At 41.4% G+C, this 13240-nt stretch overlaps 1 protein-coding gene across 1 annotated transcript in view; it reads right to left on the bottom strand.

Moving 5' to 3' along the window:
* LOC104626844 (spermatogenesis-associated protein 16-like) overlaps positions 1-9294 on the bottom strand; it is a gene marked incomplete at its 5' end in the record, with an annotated part of 29045 nt that extends 19751 nt beyond the window's left edge. Inside the window, 3 exon segments of the mRNA XM_010294870.1 lie at positions 5467-5579; positions 5810-5956; positions 9147-9294. Of these exon segments, the coding sequence (XP_010293172.1) occupies positions 5467-5579; positions 5810-5956; positions 9147-9294 (408 nt within the window).
* Between the last annotated feature and the right edge of the window lie 3946 nt (positions 9295-13240).

The following is a 13240-nucleotide window of genomic DNA, read 5'->3' as shown; positions in this document are numbered from 1 at the left end:
TCTGTGTTTGGAGAGGTTAATTTAAACCCAAGCCTCATGGATCAGAGAATCCAGCACGGTAGGAGATACCTCTTTTGAGAGAAGTGTGGTTTGATTAGTCTATTAATGAAAATGCCAAGAGGTTATTATTCTTCTCAATAAACATAATGCAGGGCTAAATTCCAAAGAGAGCAAACAACTGAAAAGGAAAGGAGAGAGATAAAAGGCAATGATAACAGAAGGACCGTTGTGTATAAATAGGTACAAATAAGACTGAGGTGGCAATTAAGCTGCTTATAATTCAGGTTGAAGGTCTGCAGTGTGTTTCAGCAAGAGTAGAAAAGGCAGAAAGCCTAACTAGTTCTAGGATGGATTTTACTCAATTTATGAATTGGATATTATGTGACACAAGGGTATATAAGAGCAGGTGGTTTGTCATGAGGAGCCAGGAGAGCCCTTCCAGGCCTGCCTTCTTATGAAGTTCTGTTGACCCACCTCTAAGAAGGGAGACCAGGACAACCGTCTTACAAACTATTTTTATCGCTTGAGAGTCCTTTTCTGAGGACCTGACCTAGCATTAGTAGGAGATATCAGCAAGAAAAAAAGATTTCTGTGATCTCTGATATGTGGAATTGTAAGTCTGACGCAGTCTAGTTAGCATGGCACTAAAGCAAGAAACAAAATGGAGCCCCACCTCCACTCGCTCATCGATGTTTGAAAGCCAGATAGATGTGTCCCCAGGTAGACTACTGTGCATTAAAGTAAGGAGAAGCAATCAGTTAATGAGAGAGAAAGAGAGCTCTCATCAACATTAAATAGTCTCACAACATTTAGATACAGTAAAAGGTTTCTCCCTGCTATTCTTGAAAACCGCCCAAACCCCTTTTTATAAGCACCAAGAGAAATTAGTATATTGAGTCATCAGATAAGAAAGCAAGAAAAAATCCTCTCTCGTCATGCTGTGTCTGTTGGGGGCTTCTCCAATGATTAAGAAAGTAAAGGCAAAAAGAAAACAATTTTTTCTCTGCTTGACTTGTCAGAAAAATATGAGAGCATGCCACGTAGCTATGGGAAACAAATTTGGCATCTGTGCCAGCATGCACTCTATGGACATAGCAGTGCTATTTAAGTTTATAGTAGGTTGGAAGTAAATAAATAAATAACCAACAGTGGGAGTGTTTTTGAAGGAATTAGAGGAGGTTGAACATTATCAGAGGTGGCATTTCAGTGACAATGAAAAATGCAGAAAGAGAAAGTAAATAACTGCTGCTGGCAGGAGAAAAAATTCCATGGGGAGCTAAACCACATGCCGAGAATTACATGAACTATAGTGGAATTCAAGGGGCTACTAAGCTGCAGTAAAAAACATAATAAAGTGGCCAAGCAATCAGATGAAGATGAAACCAGCTCAGGTTGGCACAGTGAAGATTAGGTAAAGAGCAAACTTAAATGGAAACTTCAGTGGAAAAGAGTTGGCTCCTTTAACAGAGATACACATTTGAGAAATCAGGCAGCAAGGGAACCAACAAATGCAGTATATGGAGTCACAGTTGCATCCTGGTTAGAAATGCAGTAACATATTAAGAAAATAAATGCTTAAATTATGATGCTGTTTGTTACTTTCTAGATGGGCCTCACCCCTTCCAAGAAGAATTTAAAGAAAAAAATAAAGATGAGCAATTGATGGACTTTCTCTTGAGGACTTTATTCTTAATGGGCAGCCTCGCCTGAGGTGGAGGTCCTTCTGTGAGACCTTTCCCCAGAAACATTTTTGCTGCAAAAATTCCCTTTGAACTTAAAAAAAAAAAAAAAAAAATTATTCCTAGAGGCATCTTTGAAGACCTTCCTTCTAGGAGGGAAATAAGGTCCTCATGCCTGAGGATCAGCCCTGGGAGACTTTCATTCCTCTGACCCTGGGATGAAAAAGCTTTGTCAGTGATAGTAATCTTGATTGAAATATGAGTAGCTGAAGGTCTGAGCAGTATATATAAAAAGCAGCTCAGCCTGCTCTGGATGGAGTTTACCTGCTATTGCTAAATACCCAGCACTAACAACCAGAGCAAAGCTAGGACAAGCTTTCATTGCAAAAAGGAGCTGGAGAGCAGAGAGGAGTGAATCATGTGTCCTTTCATGTACTGAGACTTTTGGGATGATACCCCCACTTTTTGCTTTTCTCTATACTCAAGAAAGGAGTAATGCCTTATGCCACTTCTGTTTAGAAATAAAGTTTAGTTGCTGAGTGCTAAAGAAAAAGAAAAGCAAAATGGCTGGTCAGCCTGGATTTAAAGCAGGATCTGTCATATCCAATATGTGTGGCATGTTTAACTATCAGCTTTAAGAGCATCACTTTGCAAAAGTCTGGAATGCCCCCCAGTATTCTTCTTTTCTATTGTAGAGTCTATTTTTCAGCCCAAAATCTGAATGAAGTTATGTCTTTCAAGGAGCTTTATAGTGTATGGCAATAACAAGTGGAAAAAATCCATTATAATGTTTCTTTAATGCCCTTGGTATTGCCCTTGGAAAATGTGTATGCTGAAATCTGTGTGTATAAACACTTTCCCTCTACTTAAAAAATAGACGACAAAACAGTGAGGTCTGTAAATGTACACATCATCTGTGAATCATATGGTAGGTTTTGTTCACCTTTATAGTATGAGCAGTCTAATAAGCCCCTCTGGCCACTGTTTCTCCTGTTAAGTAGCATCATGTGCCATTGACATGGGACTACAGCAGGAGAAAGGCAAACTTGGTGTGTATAGAGCAGCAAAGTTACCCCAGTGAAATCTGTTGATAGAATAACCACTTGCCAGTGATGGTAATCTTGGTTGAAATATGAGTAGCTGAAGGTTTTTGAGTGATACATATGTTTTTAAGGCACATACAATAACCTTTGTGTCACGCTATGTATTTCTGGGTAGATGAAGTTTATGGCATTTCCCCATCGGTGGCAGACGATGCTGCGTGGGGACAAGACTGCGACATCCTCTCTCAAACACCTCTTGCTTTACAATGTACAAATGTCCCCTGGATTTAAATAGGCTGTTCTTTATGGAGGGCAGGGCAATAGAAAGTGTTTTGCTTTTTTTAACCTTTAACTTCATGTCTTGCCAACAGCGGTGCGTATACAAATCATATAAATAAGTCTAGGTTGTGTAACTGCAAAACTGATGTGGCAGAATTGACTTATATTAATTGTTGCCGTGGCTTAATAAGCTCTGCTTTAGCACTGAGATGTTTTTGTCAAAAAAAATCTATGAGGACAAGGATTTTGGATTGTACATTTGCGTCTGCAAATGAAGAAGAGGGCAAAAGGAATGTTTGTTCTATTAAAAACAAATATATTCTTTTATCTTCTTAAAGTAAGTTGTAAAGCTCGAGTCTGTAGCTGCAGGTTCTCTTCCAGAAGTTTTTAATTCAGTTTGTGTGTGACGGAAAGACGATGGAATCATATTTCTAACTTGAATAAAATGTTGGAATACTTTCAAGGAAGCAAAAGTGGCCAAATCTCTGCCAGGCCCATAAAGAGATTTTAATCACTGGTAGCAGAGCTGTTCTGGCTCTGTGCCTATCTGTATTATCAGTGATAATTGGCTTTGTCATTTGCTCTTAGGGTCAGAGGTTCTGCCTTGCCTGGATCATTCAATGCTATGAAAACTGAAGGGAAAGTGAAGATGTTTCCACTGATAATGAATGTGAAATAATTGGCAGCTGTTTGCTCTAACTCAGTGATAATTTCTTCTGTCTTGGGGCTTTCCTCCTCTCCATTAAAGCTCCCATACTGACCCCCTGGTGGCTGGTTATAAATCTATATAAGACCTTGAATCAGACCTGTTATCCCATTTTTGCTGCTGCTGAACCACGTGGATGCAACGCTGACCTCCTTGAAAAAAAGGCAAGTTTTGCCTTGACTTCAGCGGTGCTGGGATTTCACCCTGTATTTTTGGGAGACACCTTCTGTTTCAGCAAGAGTATGTAAACGTACGAGGTGAGGTCTAGAGCTGGTACCAAATATTGCTGTGTAGGGGCAGTGTAAATTCATACAGCTAGTGGGGACTGGCCTGAGCAATCCTACACACAACTCTGCTCTCAGCTCTTCCATGATCAATTCGGGGTTTTTCCCCTATACGCTACATACCATATGCCACATACCACTGCTTGAACCGTGTGGTCCTGTTCCTCCAAATTCATTTACAGAACAGGGTAGTTATGGGGAATCCAAAAGATACCTGATTTCAAAGTTTTTTCTTTTCCTGATACTCATTAGATGCTCAATAACTGCAATAGAGGAATCTCACCTCTAAAAGCTCGATGTTATATCCAAAGAGAGAATTGTGCGTTCAAGTTTAGTGTGGTTTTTTTTTTTTTTTTTAATTAGAGTTTTACTGGGGCTTTCAGAAGGACCAGGGCTTATTTCAGAATAAAACCAGGTTTACCGAAGCCAATAGCACGTGGCTTGAGGAAAGACCTGGAGAGAAGCAGCTGTGTGTCTCCTCGGGGGTGTCTGCCCTCAGCCTGCTCCATCACGCTGAGGCAGATGCCGTATGAGCGCCCGTTTTGGGGAAGCACTAAGCACCTCTACCTCCCACGAAGCGTGTGAGTTCAAGCACTTACTGTTGTTTCAGCAGCTGCTCTCTGAGAGTAAAGGAGATGATACAGCTTCCTCAAATATCTAGCTGATGGTTCTTCCTTGCTAGGCGTTGCTAAGTAGCAGTTTTTGTCAACCTTCTATCTGATATCAAAACCTAAGAATATAAATCCTGTGATTTGCTAAGACACCCCTGACGAGGAAATGGCTCCGATTCCTTCAACATACAGAAAACTAAAAAACTGTTATTGCTAGGGAAAAAGTGTTAACATTAGCATTTACAATCTGGGGAGGAGAGGCTTCTTCCACTTATTTTCAGGAGAATAATTTAAGAATTGCATTAAAACAGTCTAGTCTACATGCAAATTTGATTTTTGACCTTTTGTGCTAATCAAAAGCCATGGTGCTAAAAAGCTGTGTACATTATTGCAGAAAGTATGGAGTAGAATTAACTAATATACCTTCAATATGGTTGTAACAGATTTGAAGGTTATTTCACACACTTCATAAGGATCAGGATCTAAATCACTAGAAATGCTTCAAGTAGCAGTTATTAACTCTTGATGGAGATCCTGGTGATATGTGTGGGTATTAAATACAGCGAGTAGTTTTGGTGGTTATGCGAAGTAGGGATATAATATAATAGGCCATAAATATTTCAGAAGATTGCACGCAAAGTGATTTTAAAGAAACTGGGTACACTGTTAAATAATTAGGGCTACTTTTTAAAAGTATCTAAAACCCATTTGAACTCTGTTCCTAATGCAATTCACTGAGTACCTCTGGACACAGGAGGAGCATGTGCAGAATGAATTACTCACCAAAAAGCACGCGTCATTCACAGACGCACAGGCTTCTGCCGCCATACACACTACACACTAGAAAGTGAATTTTATACTCACAGTTAATTTGGTGCTTCTTATAAAATCCATTACTGGCACGATTTTTTTCCCAGTGTTATCCCAATATCTTTTTGTTTCTTCTTTCGTGGGAGGACTGAAAGGTGCTTTCCGGTCTAGGAAAGGAAATGACAAAACCATATACTGTGTTTTTGCATATACATTTCCCATAGCAAGATGATGGGTAAACTGGAGGAGGCGAGAGGAGGACGGGGAGAGCTGTCTGGACACTCAGGGCTGCGGGCACAGAGAAACGGGTCCCGAGAAACCCCCTGACTCCCCTCACTTAGAAAGGATCTTGCAGGTCACCTCTGAGCTATCCCAGCTGTTAAGCAAGTTGTCGTACCTGAAAAGATTGGCAGTCTTCTACTTGACCACCTTTCCAAGGTTTTTCCAATATGCTTGTTTCTGAAACCCAGAGTCAGTAAGTACTGCTGGGGAGGCAGGGATGGCCACTCAGACGTCTGTGGCAAGATGTGAAGTCCATGAGGATCTGGATAGGGAAATGAAAATAATTTCCGCTGTCACACTTCTTTTCAGTTGCAAGAGAAGTTACTTTTTTGGAGGGGAAAAAAAGGAAGGCTAAAGAGGAGCGAAATGTCATCCAGAAAGCTTTCGAAAATAAAGCTGACCAAACCGACCCATGCAGCTATACCTGGGTTTTGAAATTCCAGACTTTGCAATCTTTTTCATCAACAGCTTAAATTTTGCTGATGCATAAGGTAAAACATGTTCTTCCCATTTATGCACTTTTCAATCCTGATCATCCAAAGCATTAATAACGCAACATTTCAGTAACATACCAACCTGATCCTTTAACCGCAAAAAAAGTTGTTTTCTTGCTCCCTGAATTTATGAGGTTTGATTTCCTACCGATTTGTGTTTTTACCACCACCACCACAACCCCAGGCTTCCTGCATGTCCTTTCTGATCCACTCAGCTGGCACGTGACTGCGCTGTGGCTCGTCCCGGGTTTGTGATCGCTGCTGCCAAACCCCGGGTGCATCAGCCGAGTCGGTCTGCCCCGACCTCAGCGCCGACAGATGCTCAGAGCAATTGTATAAACCACCTTTGCTTGGGGAACCAGACCAGCCCGTTCCTCCCTCCCCTTCTCCTGCAAAAAATGAACTTAGATTGAATGTCAGTGTCACTTTTCACAAAGGAGTGCTCCGTTTTCGGTGAGCTCTGCTTTTAAGATGCCAGGCCGTGCGGTCACAGTGACAAACGGAGAACCCCGCTCAGAGCTCTCTGGACTTACCCTTATATAAATCAAAGCGAGTGGACCTGATATTTCCCTTGCAGCATGTTCTGCTTCTGATGGATTCTCACTTTTGCAACAAACCGCATTGTACACTTGGATTTAAATGTGTATCTGCTCCTTTTCCTTGGCAATAAGGAAAACGTTGAAATCGATTTGGTCTTTACACTATAGCAGAACTTCGACTAAAATTGGACAGACGATTGTTACAGAATAGGAAAGTTATTTAAAATAACATGGTCGTGAGATGTCTGGTATTTCACACCCACTGTTAAAATGGGGCTTCACTCGTGTTTTTAATTTCACCTACGTGAGATACAGACCTGCAGGTCAAATGCTCAGTGGCACCACACTGACAATGAGCTAAACTTGCTGCTTGTGATAGTTTTTTTGGTGGGCAGTGTGATTTTAGGTCAAACCTGAATAGATAAGTCAAGAACCCCCCACTGCTTTGGTTGACTTCACCTAACACAGTTGTGAGTTATCTCAGCATCAAGTCCAGGAAAAGGAGCCACGTCCGCTCTGCCTGAGAGGGTTTCCAGGACAGAAAGGAGGTCAGTCGGGAGAGGTCCCACCCGCGTGAGACCTCTCACACCACTGCACTCTCAAAACTCTGATACCCATATTGTTTTTTCTTGGCTATCTGTCCCATTTAATTCCTAGAAACTTCAGTTTCCCAGAACCCGCACTCAGAAATTTCTGTAAAATTGAAGCAAGCCTTTTAACCAACAGATTTTTGTAAACAAACATATTTGAGGGCAGAACTGTCTCTATTAAATCTATTTTATAATTGACTAAAGTACTATAGGATTGGGATCTTTTATCCTCCCCTTTCTTTTTTTTTCTTCCTTTTCCTTCTTGGGAGGAGTAAGAAAATGACTGGCGACACTTTCAGAGTCATTCAGTGATTTATGAACACAAACTGAGTTTCAGTGCAACACTTGCACACTTTTGCTGCTTATGTGCTCCTGAAAGTCTCACCTGGCTGTAGATTGAGGGAGTTATGGGAAATATGAATTTATCTTTTTAAAAACCAGATTCAGAGAGTTTTATTTTATGCTCCTTTTAATGCCAATACTTTTGTCCCAGGAAATTCTTCATAGTCACATCCGCAAGTAAATGATAGAGAGGGATTTTACAGCCGCTGTGATAGAGAAGTCCTCATTTTCCCTCTTCAAACAACCCCAAAGCTACTGCCAGAAACCCAATACATGGGTGATCTGTAACTTGCAAAGCACGGTCTAGTTTTATACTGCTTTCCTAAAGCAAAACTAAAAGGAACGAAAAAAGTTTACTTGTGTTAAATATTTGCACAGTTTTGTGGTAAACATTTGGTTTCCTAATTCCTACTTGCGTTTTTCAAATAGATTTTCTTTTCCTCCCCAGAGGTGCAGTGTGTATCCTTTGGAAGCCTTATTTATCTGCAGAGTGCTGGAGCTCAGCCGTGCTGCAAGGACTAAGCCAGCATCTCCGACCTGGGTGTAACTCTTGCAGGGAGCGGGCGGCACCTCAGCCTTTCACCCCGCTGGAAGCGGCAGTGAGGGGTGAGCTACACATCTAGTTTGCGTGACAAAGTTAGAGGCTTTCCAGAATTTGACTTGAGAAATGTATTTTTCCCTTTAAGTTTCTCAATCACCAACTCGAAGCCAACTGCTTTCGGGGTCAACTATGTTCCAAGTCACCAGGTTAATGATAGTAAGAAATGCTTTTTTTTCCCCCTGCCTCTTTTTTGCCGAAATGTCATGCCCATTCCTCTTGAAATAAGGCTGTGGTCGCCAGAATTTAAGCATCTGTTTACTCCAGGAGATGCTATTTGAGTTCACTCTGCCATCTGGAGATGGCAATGAGCTCTGCAAAACCCTTGTTCACTCTGGATCCTACTTGTCTTCAACAGGCTCAAAGAAACCTAGCTAGCTATTCCCATCGCTGCAGCTGAGATGCTCTCAAGGGTGGCAGTCAATCCGTTAGGGCTTGTAGAAGGGAGGATATTTTTGGAAAGCGAAGGCCCTGCTCCAGGGATGACCATTGGTGACTGATGGAAATCCACGGAGATGGGCATCAACTTGGGTCTTGCTGTCACCACGATACACTGCAAAGCTACCTTTGAACAAAAGATTAGTTGCAAAAATGAAATTCAACAATGGAAACATGGGGTTTCATGGATAAAAATAATTTTTATGGAGATTTGCAGTGTAAAGTCTGTACTTTGCCGTAGTACTGATGTGATTACCTAAATCATGTACATAGGTAAATGTATGTACATGATACATTTGCTCATAGAGCAAATCTCAGAAGTTAATTTCCCCCCCCAGAAGTGTAGAAATGTCTGGAGCTCAAGCTCCAGACACTCTCAAACTCTTTTTAAGTCAGCCACATGCACACAAACAGTATACAGTGCTTAAGAGCATGTGAAATCTGCTGTTACCTGTATATATGTGCTCCATGTAATCAGGGTGCTTTTTCGCAAACATGTCCCTAATCTTGTTTACTTTGCCAGCCTTGACTTCTGTCACAAATGGTGTGTACATAACTGAAAAAGATACTTCTCTAGCGATGGCTTCTTCAATCATAGCCTAAAAAAGGCAAAGAAATTATACATTTCATGTTGGCTAATGGCTAGTTAAAAAAAAAAAAATTACTTTCACAGATGATATTTTCCCTTTAATAATTGCACAGTCATGCAAAGATAACATATTTTGGTCTTGAATATTAATTAGAGGGGAATTTAAATTAGTTCCAGAAAACACTGCCTATCTAAACTCAGAAAATCAATTTAATGGGGAAAGAACATTTGTAAACAGTTTTCAGTGCAGCGAGCCTATGTTTTCAATGAGGAGAAAAGTATTAGATAAATTATCTTTTAGATGAAAAGAAAAAGTGATTCCATGCTCTCTGAAGGTCACGTCTTTCATCTGAGGGTTTTATTCAGTCCTTGGCAGCTGGTTAAACAATGCTAAGCATTCATATTGCCCCTTGGGTTGGCACAAATCAGACACTGTGCCTATACGGAATATTAGTCTTAAAATATTGCATTTAAACACCATTTGCATTAAGAGTAAAAGTCACTCCTGTGCAGAGGGCAACATGAAGCTTATGAACCTTGTCATCCCTTAAAAATGACTCAAATGATGCATTGTGCTGGTCTTAGGCGGAGAGGTGGATTTCACACTCCGTGGACCCCAGTGAGCTGGTCCTGGAAGTGCCAGAAGGAGCCACCAGCCTGGAAACAGCACCTTGCTCGGTGCCCTTATCGATCAGCGCAAGGGAGGCTGAGCTGCAGTTCCTCCTGGGGTTGGGTAAGACCGCGTTCAGAGCTGCGTCTCTTGCTAACAAAAATTGTGTCGTCTTGACGTGGGCAGTCCTTTCTGGAAACCGGGGGAACTGCAAGGCTTCGTTAATGTCTCTTGGCGAAAGCGTAAACATGGTTAATAGTGACAATAGTGGCGCAAGGTTAATAGCGGTGGTCAGAAAAGCACGAGGGGAGAAGATATATATTTTTAAAGAGGGAGTATGAATCTCCCAGATCACCTTATGCGCTGAAGTGATTCACGGAAAGTATTGCTGAGGGACTAGCTTTGTGTTTTATTGACAAACCCTCACTTTTGTTCTCCAGTCTATCCTCCACCTATGTAAAATTATCCAAGACACAGTGTGCCTCCGTGAGGCGTTTGTTTAGCTGACGGCTGCTCCCACCAACCCAGAACGGGAGGCTGAGCGTGCCAATCAGTTAAGTATCTATGCCCTTCTCCTTAATGGCTTTAGACAACGGGTCTTTTGATATGGTCTTCTGCCGGTTTATCTCCATCGTGTTTATTGGTATGGGGTGTGCAGAAATACCATAGAAATGCTATAATTGTTTTGAGCAGGTATTGAGATAGGCTGCCATACGTGCACCTCTCACACTGAATACTCTGCCTGGAGGTCAAGGGTATCACTGGGGAATTGTTTATTTTTTAGATTACTATATTTAGTCAGCCCATTATCCTGCATTCACTGGAATGGAAGCAGTCTGGAGTGGGCAGTATTTAGCCCTGAAAAATTAACAAGCTTCAAATGTGGGTAATAGTATCATGACCACCCGGGGCAGTAATAACATCCCCCCTGCTCCGGTGAGGAGGAGTTCCAGCTTTCCACGGGCACGGCCGTGTTATCCATGGTTAATGCCACACACCTGGAGGTATCAGACCAGAAAATAGCAAGTGTGTCCTACTGCCAAGAGTCTGGGGGCCCGTGAATGGATTCGCGCCCATTCTTCCCTGTGGGAATACTTACCAGTCCGTGCTGCTTTATAGGAAAGTGATTTTCGGCTTTCATATTTCTATGGATTTTAATTATCTTGTCGTTCAGGGACCTTAGAGGATCAGTAGCAAAATGATGGTACCAATCTAGCTTCCCAAGGTACATTTTAAAAAAGCAGAGGCCTACCTGTTCAAGTTTTACTGAATTTCATGTGTAAATATAGGCACCGAGTTAGGTCAGCCTTATTTTGTGTGAGATGTTGGGTATTCTGCTGATTTTCTAGAGCTTGCCAGCTATTTCCTCATCTGGATTAATATGAGCATGTGAATGGGTTTTTTGGTGTATCCGTACAGTTCAGATTTAAAAATATATGGAGTGAGGCAGCAAGATGAAAACGTGAGCAATTGGGTCAGACAAGCTCTGTATTCTGCCTGCAGAGTTCACTTTTGGCTTTATCATCCTCAAGAACGGTTCAAAGTCACACCTATAATACCTCTGTGTTGCCCTGTACCCATGACTACTCTGCACAGCATGCAAATAGTGACTAGCTCAGAGGGCAATAATGGTAAAATGTCAGCCAACAGGGAAAAGAATAGGTCTGTAGTTTCTGGTCAATACTGCTACTGAAGGTATTATTATTACCCAAGAGCATTTTTTTTTCCCCAAGCTACTGACCCTGGACAGAGATGCTATTTGTTTTATTATTCTCTTGGATTTTTATGGGGTAAAGTCTTTAAGGATATAAAACTTCAGCCCATAAAAACTTTGGAGGAGAAAACTTTATACGATGAAATCCCTAAGGATTTTTCTGCTTAAGCCTTTATGCACTGAAGTCCATGTCTGTGGATGAATATCTGGCAACATGTCCAGGAAATAGGGATGCCTACAGAACATCATCTGTCGTGCTGTATACCATGCAGCTGCTCAAGGTACAGTCACACTGTGGAGAGGATTGCAAGGGCTCCAATGGACTGTCAACAGAGTCCTTGCAGAGAGGACAGGACAACTCTTTTTTTCCCATTCGCATGTGTTTTGTTGTCTTTCCATCTGAAGGGTCCTTTCTGCAATGTCCTCTCAGATACATCAGGGAGGATGTTGCTGTTCTGACCTTGGAGTGGAAGAAGTGTCAGGCTCTTCCATGAGTATGGGGATAGCTGCTAAACTGACAAAGATGATAAAGAAAGATTAATTTTTTTGCATATCTTGCAAGTGAGCTCTGCAGCGATATCTCATCACATGGTGCGACACTCCAGCCTTCAGTTCCAGCAGAGTTAGAAAAAGTCAAGTCGTGGAGATGACCTTAAACCATAAGAAAGAGCTCTAGCAATATACAATAATGTAAGGACTTATGATTGGCATAAGTCCATTGAAGGTGGTGGTTTACCTCAGCAGTGATCAAAATCTATTTCTTCAGAGAAGATGCAAGAACTCGCTCAAGAAGAGGCTGCAGAGTAATCTGGTGATTTCTTTTTGTAGTTGTGGTACTGACTCATGCTATGTTATGTCAGGAGGTTTATATCCCTGTTTTGGAAGTGTGGGGAATCAGAGAAAGTCTGCAGAGAAACCATCTGGAGACAAAGTGTCTCAAGCAGTGTTTATATTGTCAGAACTTCTATTAAAATAGCAATTAATTCTTCCATGAAACGCAAGTGTTCACAAGGTTTGAGGGACGCACATTGCCATCAGGACAATTTAAAAGCCAAAAGACATTCCTAAACAACGAACTTGATTTTGACCAAAGGTTTAAACATATATTTGACCCAACACCACATACTCCTCTTCTCTGAGCACCTTGGCTCTGCCATATCTTTACATTCTACCATATCGAGGAATGTTACGTTTCACAGACGTTTTAATAAAACTTAAACTTTAGCATAAACAATCTTATATTGTCCCTTCAACACCCACTACAATTCTGCTAAGAGCATAAAATGAACAGGTAGATGCACAAGAAACAAAGCTTTCCCATGCCAGCTTTTGATGGCAAATGATATAACTACTTCGATATTTTTACGAAGCTCTTGCCATTTTGCCTGCTTAGAGCAGACATAGAAGAAAAATGGCACTGTAGCAGCAAATTCTTCATAGCAGTGACAGTAACATTCCCTGCTACAGTCCCTAACCTTAATCCTCTTTAACTACAGAAAGCTTTAATTTGGAAAAATCCAATTATCTTGACATCTAGAATTAGCCAAAAATTTAGATATCTTTCTAGTGCCTTATCTTGCAGCTGCAGTGCACACTCGGCCACTGTCTCACAGTACAGCAGGGATTGATGCT

This window comes from Phaethon lepturus, unplaced genomic scaffold (genome assembly GCF_000687285.1).
Source record: "Phaethon lepturus isolate BGI_N335 unplaced genomic scaffold, ASM68728v1 scaffold20979, whole genome shotgun sequence".
NCBI classification, from domain to species: Eukaryota; Metazoa; Chordata; class Aves; order Phaethontiformes; family Phaethontidae; genus Phaethon; species Phaethon lepturus.
Note: the sequence above shows the minus strand (reverse complement) of the source record. Positions and strands in the feature narration are given on the sequence as shown.